This window comes from Stegodyphus dumicola, chromosome 5, assembly GCF_044657685.1.
Source record: "Stegodyphus dumicola isolate Sdum_Otavi_A_Nest chromosome 5, ASM4465768v1".
Classification (NCBI taxonomy): domain Eukaryota; kingdom Metazoa; phylum Arthropoda; class Arachnida; order Araneae; family Eresidae; genus Stegodyphus; species Stegodyphus dumicola.
In genome coordinates this window covers 89,177,691-89,191,514 of record NC_140772.1, presented here as the reverse complement: position 1 = coordinate 89,191,514, position 13,824 = coordinate 89,177,691, and the positions used below count along the sequence as shown (strand labels likewise).

The following is a 13,824-nucleotide window of genomic DNA, read 5'->3' as shown; positions in this document are numbered from 1 at the left end:
CTACCTACCACTAAAATGTTTAAATATGCCGGATAATACATTTATTTCCTACCTTAAGTTATTTTGTTTTAAAAGGTACCTCTATTTTTGCTTATAATATTAGAAATAATGTTATATTTGGAAAGCTTTTCACACAAAATTTCGCTTCAAATTTCTTGTGAGAATAATTAATTATAACTGAAAATATTTCCAACTTCTGTTAAATAGAAAATTTTATTTTTCTTTAAAAAATACAAAAGAAAATCCGGAAAGGCAAAAAGATGTTATGAAGTATTCAACGAGAGAGAAAAGCTGAAAGAAAAATATTCTTTGGGAAGTTTCAAAAAAAGTCCTTCAAAATAAACCCAGAGCTTTCAGCTTCAAAATACTTTACATTTCAAACAAAATCCATGTATTTTGTTCGCAAAATTCCTTCCTGGATATAGTCTTTCTTTTGGATTTGAAAATAAAAATAAGAATAAGGAACAAATCTCATCTCTGCTGACGTCATATATACTAAACATAGAATGAAAAAAAAAAAGAAGATTAGAGTAGTATTTTAGAAATATGTTTCTAAGAATTTCAGCATCCGGGAATTTGCTATTGTTTTTATTTTTTAGCTATGTTGTATAAAACCGTATCCTTTCTTTTTTTTACCTATATTATAAGGAGTGTTCCCGGGGCATGCGATGTTACATATAAACGAGAAAAACCCATAGTAGAGTACAACAATCTTTAAAAGTCAGAAACGGTGAAATAAACTACAATGAAAATTCGAAAATTTTGCATGATCAGTAAAATAAGTCATGAGAGCTATCTATTCTGATACAAAGTTTATTTTCAATCAATAAATGCACGAAGCCTTTCTAGAAATTAGGCAAGTTGCGTATTAGTACATAGCTGCTGCTTAAAGGAGAAATTTTAAAATAAAGGTAATTTATACTTCAGACCAGTTTTCATCGATATATACAGAAGAAAGGGAAATTTGCTATATGTAACTCATTTGTTTGCTAAATACATCAATAAACCGAAAATCATATCCGATTTCAGGACTTCAATAGCAAATCTTCCAACAAAAACGGCTGTGTATTTTAGAAAGCTGCTAACTTTCAACTTATTTTTAGTAATTTTTCAAAACTAATTTTTTCATTTTTTAAGAGCAAATTTATAAAAAATGGAAATTCTTTTCTGGCTTCATGTGTTTAAAATATCTTAAGAAGAGATTTTGAAATCTTTATACTTTCATGAGATTGATTGTTTTACCTTTTGAATTTGTTATTGAAACTAACATTGGAAGCCTTTAGGTTAGGTACTTTAGTGAGCCGTAGATATTTTATTACACATCAAATAAGATTACTTTTCTCTTTATTTTGCTTCTTTTTCAATTTTTCTAGTAAACTGAAGTTGTAATATTTATCTCAACTCTCCGAATGCTCCTTACAAAGAGCGCTCGTTAGAATGACCTTTCCGTTATAACGACAGGTACCAAAACGTTCACAACTAATGAGCGTATAATAAATGCATTTTAGTTTACTTATCGTTCGTTATAGGGTTCAGTTTCTGTGCAACTCAATGTAGCAACTAATGAGTTTCTGTGCAACTAATGAGCGTATAATAAATGCATTTTAGTTTACTTATCGTTGCTTATAGGTTTCAGTTTCTGTGCAACTCAATGTTCCGTTAAAATGATATAATTTTAATAGAAAGGGAGATATTTGGTATAATCCTCCTTTGGAATTATTTTCAACAGTATAAAGCAGAATAAAATATACTTAATATTATTTGGCGAAGTATGTATTACAGAGCATCTCTATGATAACAATGTACTTATTGCATCATTTTTATAGTTTTGACTCATAGCACTATGAGCAACCATACACCGCCGCCGTTTTTATTAGAAATATACATGAACGTTATCTCTTAGAAATTTTACAGTTCATACTTTTTGCGTACGTGATATACTACTCTCTTTTTTTCCTATGTAACGTAGATGCTAACTTCAAACAAAGAAAACAATTAAAAAAATGTGAATATTAGAAACCGAAGGTGCCTGGATTACAGTTTCAGAACCGAACGTTAAATTTCTGTACAGAATATCATTAAACGAAATTTCATAAGAGATATGTTTCATTGTACATTGCCTTTGTCTTCAGTTTCCGTAAACTGTAGTTTATTTATGTATCTTCTTATAAAAAGAATTAATTTGGTTTTGATGACTGAAAGAAACTTTAATTTCTATTAAAAAAAATTACTTTGGGAAACAAATATGTAATTTTCATCAGAAAAAGTTTCCTTTTTTTGTAATTAAATGTTTTCGAAGAGTAAAAATGCACATAAAATGTTTCATTTTGCAATATCGTTATCTTCAGACTCGATATGTGCATATTATTTATGCATCTTTTATAAGAAGAATGCATTTGGATTTGATGAAAGCGACTGCAGATTCCATCCGAAAAATCCTATTTTATTTGTTATAATTAAATGCTGTCGAAGTGTAAAAGCTCACATCAAAGTACATTTTCGAGATTACAACAAATGCAAATATTCTCGTTTTTCCATAAAATGCTGCATTGTTCTTTTATAACATTAGCTTTACTTGTTTACAATAATTTGCGGCTGCTGCTTCTCACTGTTTTCATTAGTGTAGCTGTCACCAAAAGCATGTGACATGAATTAATTAACGACTTCTTTTCTCACGACTAAATGTCATCTACACATGCCACCCCAGGACTATCATTTTCTTGAGGATTAAAGTTTAAACGTTCCATAACATTCACCATACTAACAAGTTAATGGAAATATTTGTTTCTCGAGTCTGATGTGACATAGCACTACATTATTCATAATGTTCTTACTAAACGCTTCAACGATGTCTACTTTTTCCTTGACATTTCAGCTATTTAAATTAAAAAGAAAAAGGGTAATGTGGCAAACGAAGGAATATATTTTATATGCAAGCAATAAATGCGTCACAAATGGAGAATACGTTAATAGTATAAAATTAGAAAACATGAATCACTAAGGTTTACTCACGTGATTAAATTTTGGAAGATTTTTAATCGAAAGCTTTACAAAAATTTAAAAGTGATCAAATTATATCAGAAGTAGTAACAATATCTCTTTAAATCTTTAGTTTCATGAGCTTGACGGTCATAATAATACTTCTATATTTGATACAATAAGCTAATATTTTCGAAGAAAACTATACAGGTGTGGTGTATTTAATTATGACAAAGCACACGAGGGCTATCTGCCTAAAGGGAGGGATGCCTTCGTGGAGGACTTTCTAAGGGAAACTGGCTCGTATACACGTTGCACATGGGGAAAACCACGAAAACGCCCATGCAGCCAGCCCGTTCGCGGGATTCGAACCTCGGACCGAACTACCAGTGTTAAGCGACTTTACCGCTCGGCCGCTGGTGGGCCGAAAACTATACAGGAAAGCATCGCTTAATGCGATTCGTTAAGTCGTTAGATAAAGAATACTCATAATTAAAAGTCTATCATCATTTAGTGGGAATTTAAAAGAAAAAAATTCTAAATGTTTAACAGGATAAAATCATGAAAGTTACAGAAAATCAGCTGCTTTGGGCCTAGATTATAAAATCTAGGCAATCTTAATTTATTGTTTTTAAAGTGAAAAGACATTGCTTTTCTTAATGTTGATTCCCTGTTTCAGTGAAATTTCGACAAAATAAACAATATTACCATTTAGTAAAATCTGATGTGATGATTAACTAATCCTTTTACTAAAATTAATTTATCTCTAAAAATTAAATTAAAATGTCTTTCGAAACAAGTAATGTTTTCTCACGTTTCCCTTTTCTCTTGATCCCCAGCACTTCTTTTTTTGAAAAATCTCTGTTCTATATATCGTGAGTAGGACTATTTATTACATGTGTTTTTTAAAGGACATAATGGCATATTTGGGAGGGCTGTTTTAGCGATAATTTAAAATTGTCATTTCTTTTAAATGTCTGCTAATTTTGCTTTATACAAAACTTTCACAAGAAGAGATTAATGTCATCCTTCCATTCAATTGCATTAATTATCAAGCACACCAAATTCTCGCTGGTTAATATTTTCCTATATTGCATTAATTAAATGTATCAGATTAATCTCAGTTTGCTCTATCTGTTTGTACTTGTTTAATACTCCATTGCTCTGAAGAATTCCTGTGCTCATACCAAGTAAACTTTAGGGAACATGTCGTCAAATTAAATTAACTAAACAATAACAAGAGATTAAACTTAACTATGTCCAGTAGCATAACTAAAATTTAATAATTACCAGTTACTGTCACTTGCGAGATTTCAGGAACTCTAATATTCAGAGATAGAAAATTTTGTCATCTGATTAGGTCCCATTGTCTTGCGGCGGACCACACAGGGATGGAAATTCTTCTGTGGGCTCCCTTCACAAGCGGCAGTCTTCGAAATGTTAGGTAGTGGGAGGAGACATGCTCTAAAATTGCAGGAGTAACAATTATTCAGTTATTCCTCCACTTGACATTACAAGAGTCACAATTTCACGACCAGAGTTAGGGGATTTTAACGATCTGCACTGTGTCTGTCATCAAGTCCTCTCGAATTCAGGGAATGAAGAACCAATGACCCTTTAGCTCCTCTGATGTCGCCTTCAATTACATTCTTAGACAAAAAAAAGCGACTCATTAAGAAGGAGTTGTCCGAATGGGCCGAAAATCGGTAGAAGTGATGTACATGTATAGAAAAACAAATGATTACAGTTTGAGAAAATTTGGATGATTTATTGAAGTGATAGAGCTTCACAAAGTGAAAAAGTCAGTAACACTTTCTCCACCTCTGGCAATTATACAAGCGATTATTCGGCTTGGCATCGATTGATAGATGTTGCGTATGTTCTCCTGAGGGACATCGGGCCAAATTCTGTCCAACTGGCGCGTTAGATCGTCAACATCTCGAGCTGGTTGGAGGGCCCTGCCCATAATGCTCCAAGTGTGCTCAATAGGAGATGAATATCCGGCGACCTTGCTTGCCAAGGTAATGTTCGGCAAGCACTAAGGCAAGCAGTAGAAACATGTGCAGTGGGGGGCAGGCATTATCTTGCTGAAATGTAAGCCCAGGGTGGCGGGACATGAAGGGCAACACAACGGGCCTTAGAACTTCGTCGACGTGCCGCTGTTCTGTAAGGTTGCGACGGATGACAACCAAAGAGGTCCTACTATGAAATGAAATGGCTCCCCAGACCATCACTCCTGGTTGTCGGCCTGTCTGCCGGAAAACAGGTTGGTAACACACCGCTGTCCGGGGCGTCTCCAGACTCGCCTTCGCTGGTCATCGAGGCTCAGTTCAAAGCGGGACTCATGACTGAAGACTATTCTACTCCAGTCAGTGACATTCCAGTGCGAATGAGCCCGACACCACTGCAAACGGGCTTGACGTTGTACAGAGGTTAATGGTAGTCGGCGCAAGGGGCGCCGTGACCTCAGCCCCCTTTCTGTGAGCCGTCTATGAATGGTCATTGCGGTCACTGAAGCACTAGTTGCACGTACAATTGATAATGATGATGCATCTGTGGCTGTGAGTGCCGCTCTGATGATTGCTCGGTCTTCACGTCCTGTTGTTTCTCTAGGCCTACCGCTTCCTTCTTGACGCTGTGTGCAGCCATGGTTCACCCATTCCTGCCAAAATCGTCTAATACTGGCATCGCTCTCGCTCAAATGTCGAGCTATTCGCCGAGAAGGCCAACCGGCTTCTTCACGGCCTCTCTCAAATTCTGACATCTGCGCATATCATTCGCGCACCTGTATTCGAGGGATAGTTACTGTCTACCAGAGTATACGGAATGAAATTCGTGAAGAATTTATGACCTGGAATCGTAATTTCTCCTCTTAAATATCCTGCCAGTTGCGAAGATTAGATGTGCTGTAGCGACAACCGTTCATTCATTGGCAGCCAAAATGTAAAATTTTGCATTTTCTGTCGAAACCTGTATGCATATCAATTTGTGTCCAATTTGCTTTATAGCTTCTCGGTTCGTCCTGGTTCGTTATTAAGAGGGCTTAAAATTAAAAGAGCTTAGCTAATTCACTTTTCAAACTGTGACAAACTCAAAACTCTGACACAGCAAGATCGTAGAACGATCTAAGACTCAACTGGAGAAACTCTTGCAGCAAGATAGCTTTTTATGCATTTAATATTAATTGTCGGTTGTAGTTATTTTATTATTTATAGAGCTTCTTGTAGATTTCTAATAAATATCACTTTAGTTCTATATGCAGTCAGTAATTCACAACCTAAACAAAAGACGAATCAGCCATTTACAATTATTGCATGGAGTTGCCCCAGTAACGCAACAGAGTCAATCCCATTCTAATGCATTATGCTGAGTGATTGTTAAATCACAATGTTTTTCGCTTTACATTCCAATCAAGTTCGATTAAAGAAACAGAAAGTTTTGAAAGAATTAGCATAAAAATAACATATAACCAAATTAAATCTTATAAATGGAAAAAAAAATAATCTTAGCATCGAAGATGTACATTTTTTAAAAGTTTAATTTATTTCTCACTTTAATTTATTTCTCAAAAAGGAACTTTTTAATTATTAAGGAAAATGTAAGGTATTTCTCCCACCTTCCTAGCGTGCCTTCGTGGTGTAGTGGTTCTGCACGCTGGGCCGGTATTCCAGAGGTCCGTGGTTCGATTCCCTGCGAAGGCGTTTGCTCAATTTTCATCTTGCCTGCTTCCAAAAATCCTAATGTCTCTACAAATTGAATATTCATAAATATGTTATTTTGTGAACAAAGTGAAGTTTTTCTAATTTAGTACAAAATTAACTTTCTAATAATCTCTTTCATTAATATTTATAATCAACAAGCTGCAGTTCAGATTTTTGATGCCTTCTTTATGCCAGCGTCTTGTATTGATAATGTTCTACCAATAAGAAATTTAAAAGCGTTTTTAAAGTAATAATATGTTAAAAATAATTTTTCAGCTCCAATGTCACCACAGGAATCGAACTTCTTGCAACCCAATACGACCTCAGTGACACTAAACTTGGGAGCCTGGCAAAGTGGGGGTTGTCCAATCCGTCATTTTGTTGTCCAGCACAGACCTAAATACCAAAATCAGTGGACTAAAGTACCTGATAAACTAGAAATGCCGAGAGATACTTATGTGGTTCGAAATCTGTCTCCAGATAGGGAATATGTGGTCATGGTTACTGCCCACAGCGAAGCTGGTCTTACGCAAGGGGAATACAATTTCAGGACACTTCGCTCACTACAAGGAGGTGAGTGATCATTTAATTTGTGCATAGAAGTTAAGATCTTCTCAAGAGTTAGAACATATCTCGTGCAATAAAAATGATCTGAATAACATTTTTCGGATGAGTTTTAACTTTTTCCATTTTATTAATTTTCTATTTAATAAATAAAGGTAGCATACAAAAAGTTAAAAAACACACCTTTGGGCGTTTTTATTTATTTATTTATTTATTTATATTCTAAACATATCCTATTGCATCGAAGATAATATTCTTAAGAGAGGAAACTAAATGCATAAAATAAGCATGAAAAACTACTTTTTCAGGCAAATTAAATAATTATAGTTTTTACTAAACACGCAGTCGAAAGAAATAATTTTTTTAATTTTCTTAATGTAAAATGCATATATTATTTAATTTGATTAAAATTAAACTTAAACTCTTTTCTCCCTAACATTAAATAAATAATGAAGTCTTGAATAAAATATTTGAATTTGCAACTAATAAATTTTATAAATTTAGTAAGAAAATGTCTAAAGAATTGCCATTTTACTGCGGCGACTGCAGTTGCAGGTAGAAAGGCAGAAATTCCGTGCACCGAATCAGAGTACAGAAACCTTGCTTATTTTCTGAAGAGAAGCGCTTACTGTGGCTAAGCAATTACTCCTGTAGAGTAATATTTAAAAATAGGTCTTTATAAAGCATGCTTTAGGCAAATGTGCATCACATATATTATGGAAATTAATTTAATACCTCCATGAAACGCGTACAGTTTTGGATAATATTTTTAATTCTTTTAAATTATTGAAGAAATCAAAAATACCTAAATAAATCAACAACAGACTCGAATTTGTTCAGCGTTCAGTACTTTTTCTTTATGTATTTTTAATGGTCTATAAGGTAGAATAAGCAATTTTGTATGGCAGCAAGAGCACTTTCGTGGTTCACGCACCCTGACTGCAAATTTATACGTCAATCTAGGTATTCAGCCTGTTTTCTTGCCATACATTAATATTATTCAAGAAAGTTTTTTCCGACAATGTAACGCTCTCCCTCATACCACTGTTGCAATACAGCATGCTCTACAGAGTGGCCACATGTGCCTTTGCCTGCTAGATCACCAAATCTTTCTCCAATAGACCGACCACATGTGGGACATCATAGAACGACAACTGAAGCGTCATCCACAACCACCACTATAGCTCAATGTATTGACCGACCAAATGAAACAGGCATGGAACTCCATCCCACAAACTGACATCCGGCACCTGTACGACACAATGCATGTATGTATGCATGCTTGCATTCAAAATTCTGTCAATTACATCGGTTATTAATGCACCAGCATTTCACATTTGAAATGGCCCTTATCGCGCTGGCATTAATCTGCGATCTTGAAAATTTAATTTATTAAATATATTATCTAGCTAAATGTATTGCCGAAATTTTATTACTCTACATCAAGTTTTCCCAGTGTTGAGATATATTTTTTCCCGTCAGTGTATAATACAAAATCTTAATGTTAGGTTTTTTTCGAAATGTATGTATCACCAAGATTCATTTTGTATAATATTATAATAATTTTTATTAAATGCAAATGTTTGTAAAATGCTAAATGTTTATGAAAATTTTAAATACTCATGAAAATTATCAGTTAGGCATACTGCAAATCACACGAATTATATGTATTGCAAATTGAATCAGATAAAAATAGAGTTGTAAAATGCAAAAATATAAAATATTAAGAAGTGTATTTATTGCTTTTTTAATCTCTCAGCTAAGTATGCAGTGTACAGCTTCTATTTGATAGAAAAGGAATCATATGGAATTTTGAATGGCAGCGCCTCTGAGGATAACACTACGATACTTTGCGTGAAAGATTAATAAAAATATTATGCTTTCTAGCATGGCAACACGTACTATGCTGCCTGGAGAGCCTATGCTGCCTGCCTGGTTTCATGGTAGCGTAACCTAAACGAACGATAATATAACATGAAAAGACTAAGCTAATTAATGCGCACTTTTTACGTCAACAGAATAATTCGCATTTTTTATTAACAGGCAAACACCTGTTAAGAGGCAGCAAAAGCTGACTTCATTGCATGTGATGATGAATTCATTTTTTAAATTTTTTGTGTTTTTATTTATTTATTTTTACTCCTGTGAACAGGTAAGAATGTTTTTAAACTTATACCTTTCATTCCGTCGAATCTTCCGTTACTTCTCCGTGGCGCCATCTAGTAAGAATGTCACGCAAAGTTTCAGGTCGTTTCATTTTATTCCAGTTTTTATCGTTTAGAGCAGCTATAAAATTAAATTGCTTAATTTCCTGCTTTACTATTCGACTGATGTTATCGTTTCGCGATATTTTCTATCGCCTTTCCCTTTTTATTATTGCATATGGTCGTAGAATAATTTAATTTCCTCTCTTTTATTGACCATATGTTCTTTTTTTTCCTTAAAACCATTCATAATATCGCTGTCCGTAATGCCCGTTTTACGTTCTTGATCGGGAAGTATGCTGTATATAATGCTGAAATGTTTTATTTAACCTATAAACTTGAGCACACAAAAACTAAACATTTTAGGAGTTGTTCAGTTTGCACGTTGTTTATATACTTACAACAAACTACTTTTCATCTTCATTAGCATTTTAGTTTATGTTTTTTTTAATTACTTATACGTATTTTTATGAAGAAATTGATTATGTTACGTTAAATTAGCATTGATGAGCTTGCATACTTAAAGTATAGTAAATACTTTCCTAATAAATGCTGCAGTGGTAGTTTCAGTCAACTTCACGCTTAAATGAGGACAGATTAACTGGCTACGATTTAGTCATCTTCCATCTAGAAAGGTTAAATTCGCTTATTGAGGAACAGTAGAAAAATTATCACAAATCGTCAGCGCAAAATAAAACTGTATCGACGAAGAAAAGCAAAGGAGAGGAAAAAGGGAAAAAAGAAAAGTGCAGTGGCTAGTAATAAGAATGGCAGATTTTGTCAGAACTGTTTTTAACTTAGTTTCTTGAATTCTATTTCTATTTATTCTTCCTTTATTTATAATGTGTCGTTTTATTTTGAATACTAATTTAATTTGCCCAACCAAATAATTTGGGTTCTTTCCTGTGTTTTCTGACTTCCTTTGGATTACCCATGATTTTCTTGTGTTCTTCCCTTTCTGCTTTTTCTGATTTCCTTTGGAATTACTCATGACTTTCTAGCAATCTCTCTTTCCTGTGTTTTCTGATTTCCTTTGGATTACCCATGACTTTCTCGTGTTTTCTCATCCCTGTGCTTGCTGACTTCCTTTAGATTATTCATGACTTTGGATTAAACGGGGACTTTGTCCCTAGTGTGATTCTGGTAAACTAGGAGAAGAATATTGATCCCAAGCATTTCTTTGTATTTAATTCATGTCAGGAGAAAGAACGCAACTTTCGTTTGATAGTACTTTTAAAAATATCGCAATATCATATTATTTATGTGAAACATTTTCGTTTCCAAACTGATGAAACTTTTCCACCGCTTCGCCATTAAAAACAAGGAATAATATTATTTACTATGTATAAATATTTACTGACTACTAATTGTTTGATGGTTGTTGGCGTTGTGTCTATGATAAAGCCTATTCAAATAGTGCGAGGAGCAAAGATGACAGCCCTGGCAATGTGCAAAATGTTATCATTACAGAGGTTTGCTCTCTTAAACAAGACCACAGTTTTTGACAATTCAGCAAGGATGACTGGACAATCAAAAATGTGGTCAGTTTTGTGTCCGGGCAGTTATCAAAGTTCTTGTAGGTTTTCCTACTCTCTCTATCAGTTTTCAATCCTCTGTGATGGCCAGATTTTTTTTAGAATGTCACGACCAGATACGGTCACAGATTGAAGAAGCTTTCTATTCTAATATATCACCAACTTTATAACATGAATGGAGATCGACTTATAACTAAAACTATATTCAGACTGTTTAAAGCTGAAATGCCCGATAGAGAAGGAAGGATTTTCTGAAATAAAACTGTATCAAGAACACAGTCAGTAAACTCTGACTGATTCCCCTCAAAGAGCATTTTTTTTTTCATATGAGGACATCAGATAATTTCCATTTTCCCAACCCCATAATTTTCCAGTTTCGCTTAAGAAAATATGTGTGATACATTGCCGTCATTACTGAGTTGTTTATGAGTACTTAATTCTAATAATACGAATTAAGTACGTATTATTATGAATTAAGTACTAATTCTAATAGTTCGTATTCTAAAAATACGAATTATAATTTTTCTATGAATTTTGGTTTCTCTTTTTAAATCAATCCTTGTCTTTTCCCAAGCAACTCTGTTGTGAATTCATGTGAAACCCCAACAGCAAAACGAAAATACTTCTGTATTCATTTCAAATGACTTATTGGCATTGACTTTACTCAACTAAGTCTCTTCGCGATTTCTTTATTATTGATACTTGTAACTGGTACAGGGTGATCAGCGAATAAGCCCTGATTTCAAAATTAAATATCTCTACAACAAAGATCGATAGAATTATGCGGTAAACTGCATGTTTATTAGCAAAACGTTAAAAATGGTGTAAAAAAGCTTAGAAAATTTAGTTACAAAAATCGTTAACAGATGGCGCTCTAATCGCAATGACCTATCAATAGCCTTTAAAAATGTGCTTTGAATTCAAAAGTGATAAGTACGACTGTTGGCTAGTGAAAAAAGGCTCAATGTTCCAATTGGCCCCGATGCCATTCGCATGCTCTTTGCGAAATTTGAACGGACTGGCAGCGTGGCTGATGATCGAAAGGAAAATGGTGGGTCTAGGCAAACTGTAGTCACTCTTGAAAATTCAGCCAAAGTTTCTGGAATTGTTCAGCAGAAACCTAGGAAAAGCATCTGACGGATGGCATCAGAGACAGGTTTTGAAGTACACGAGCACGCAGAAAATATTAAAAAATAGCCTACAGCTGTTTCCATACAAAATCCAATGTCATCAGGCCATATCCATGAAAGCTTTGCAACAAAGGGTTGGCTTTGCGAATCAGATTCTAACAATGGTCGACAACCACAGATTTGATGTGAGCTGCATCTGGTTCACAGAGGAGGCACATTTTCATTTGAATGGAATCGTTAATAAACAAAACTGGAGATTTTGGGGTACCGAAAATCCTCATTTGTGTGAAGAAAAAACACTGCATTCGCCTAAAGTTAATGGCATGGGCTGCGGTATGCGCCAGAGACATTATCGGACCCTTTTTCGTACGAGAAACGATAACCACTGAACGTTATGTTACAATTTTGGAACAATTTGTCAGCATTCAACTAGCGTTGGAGGATCGACTAGGCATCGACTGGTTTATGCAAGATGGGGCTCGACCACATTGAACAGATAAAGTTTTTCGCTTTCTTTATGAATACTTTGGAAATAGAGTAATTGCATTAGATTATCCGCAATTTATTGACACAGAAGTAGCTTGGCCTCCATATTCTCCCGATCTGAGTCCTTGTGACTTCTTTCTGTGGGGCGCATTGAAAGACACTGTCTATCGAAAAAATCCCGCTACTCTAGATGAGCTTGAATCGTTGATTGGTGTTGCATGTGATTCCATTTCCCTTGAGACATTGCAAGACGTGATGTCAGATTTCATTGTTCGTGTTTACGTCACCTCATTGTTTCGAACGGTGAACATTTTGAAAAAATTGTATTTTGATTGCAAAGGCTGCTTCACTTTTTTTTTTTTTTTACTCCTTTCAGAGAGTTTTCAGCGCAGAGCGCCATCTGTTAACGATTTTCGTAACTAAATTTTCTAAACTTTTGCACACCATTTTTACAGTTTTGCTAATGAACGTACAGTTTACCGCATAATTATATCGATCTTTGTTGTCGAGATATTTAATTTTGAAATCAGGGCTTATTCGCTGATCACCCTGTATAACCAGAATCTTCGAGTCACCAGGTTTCACCTTGTTTGCTCACTTTTCAGCTGGTGAATAAGATTAAAAATTTTCATCCGCCCCATTCCCATAACGCGTGAAGATGCATGACATGAAGAATACAACATGATTTACCTGTGAATTAAAAAAAAAGTAATAATTATGTTAAGTTTAATTTTATTGACAAGTAAATGGTATCAATGAAATTTAGAAAAAACATGGACATGGAACTAAGATTATAAAATATTATAAAACATTGTAAAAAATTCAATTGCTGAACCATTTTAGCATAATCATCCGTACTTGACTTTTAATAAGCCAGAATCTTGCAGTTCTATCATGCTGATGATAAGTTAAAATGTAAAATTAAGTAAGCATTTTGAAATGCAAAAGGTAGAATAACTTGTTCTTAGATGTTGAATGATTTTAACTCTATTTTATATTGCAGAAATATTTACCATTGTGATTGGGCGTAATAAAGAAAACTAACTTGCTTAAGCACTTGCTAATCTGGTAGGAAGGCCGTCTAACATCAGAAAATGGTGGTATTAATGTTGGCATCCGACTCGCGTGTTTTTCTTATGCGATTAGCTGGAAATAAATAAATAAATTTAACCTGAAAAGGTATCCCGTTCACTCCCATTCACATTCTGTGCCTAAGAGGTAAATG

General features: G+C 34.3%; 1 protein-coding gene across 1 annotated transcript in view; it reads left to right on the top strand.

Annotated features, from left to right (window-relative positions):
* The window catches only part of LOC118181837 (cell adhesion molecule Dscam1-like), a 1,450,682-nt gene that overhangs the window by 1,392,235 nt on the left and 44,623 nt on the right, over positions 1-13,824 (top strand). The window contains exon 21 of the mRNA XM_085816862.1: positions 6,957-7,253. Within this exon, the coding sequence (XP_085672988.1) occupies positions 6,957-7,253 (297 nt within the window). The remainder of the gene's footprint in view (positions 1-6,956; positions 7,254-13,824) is intronic.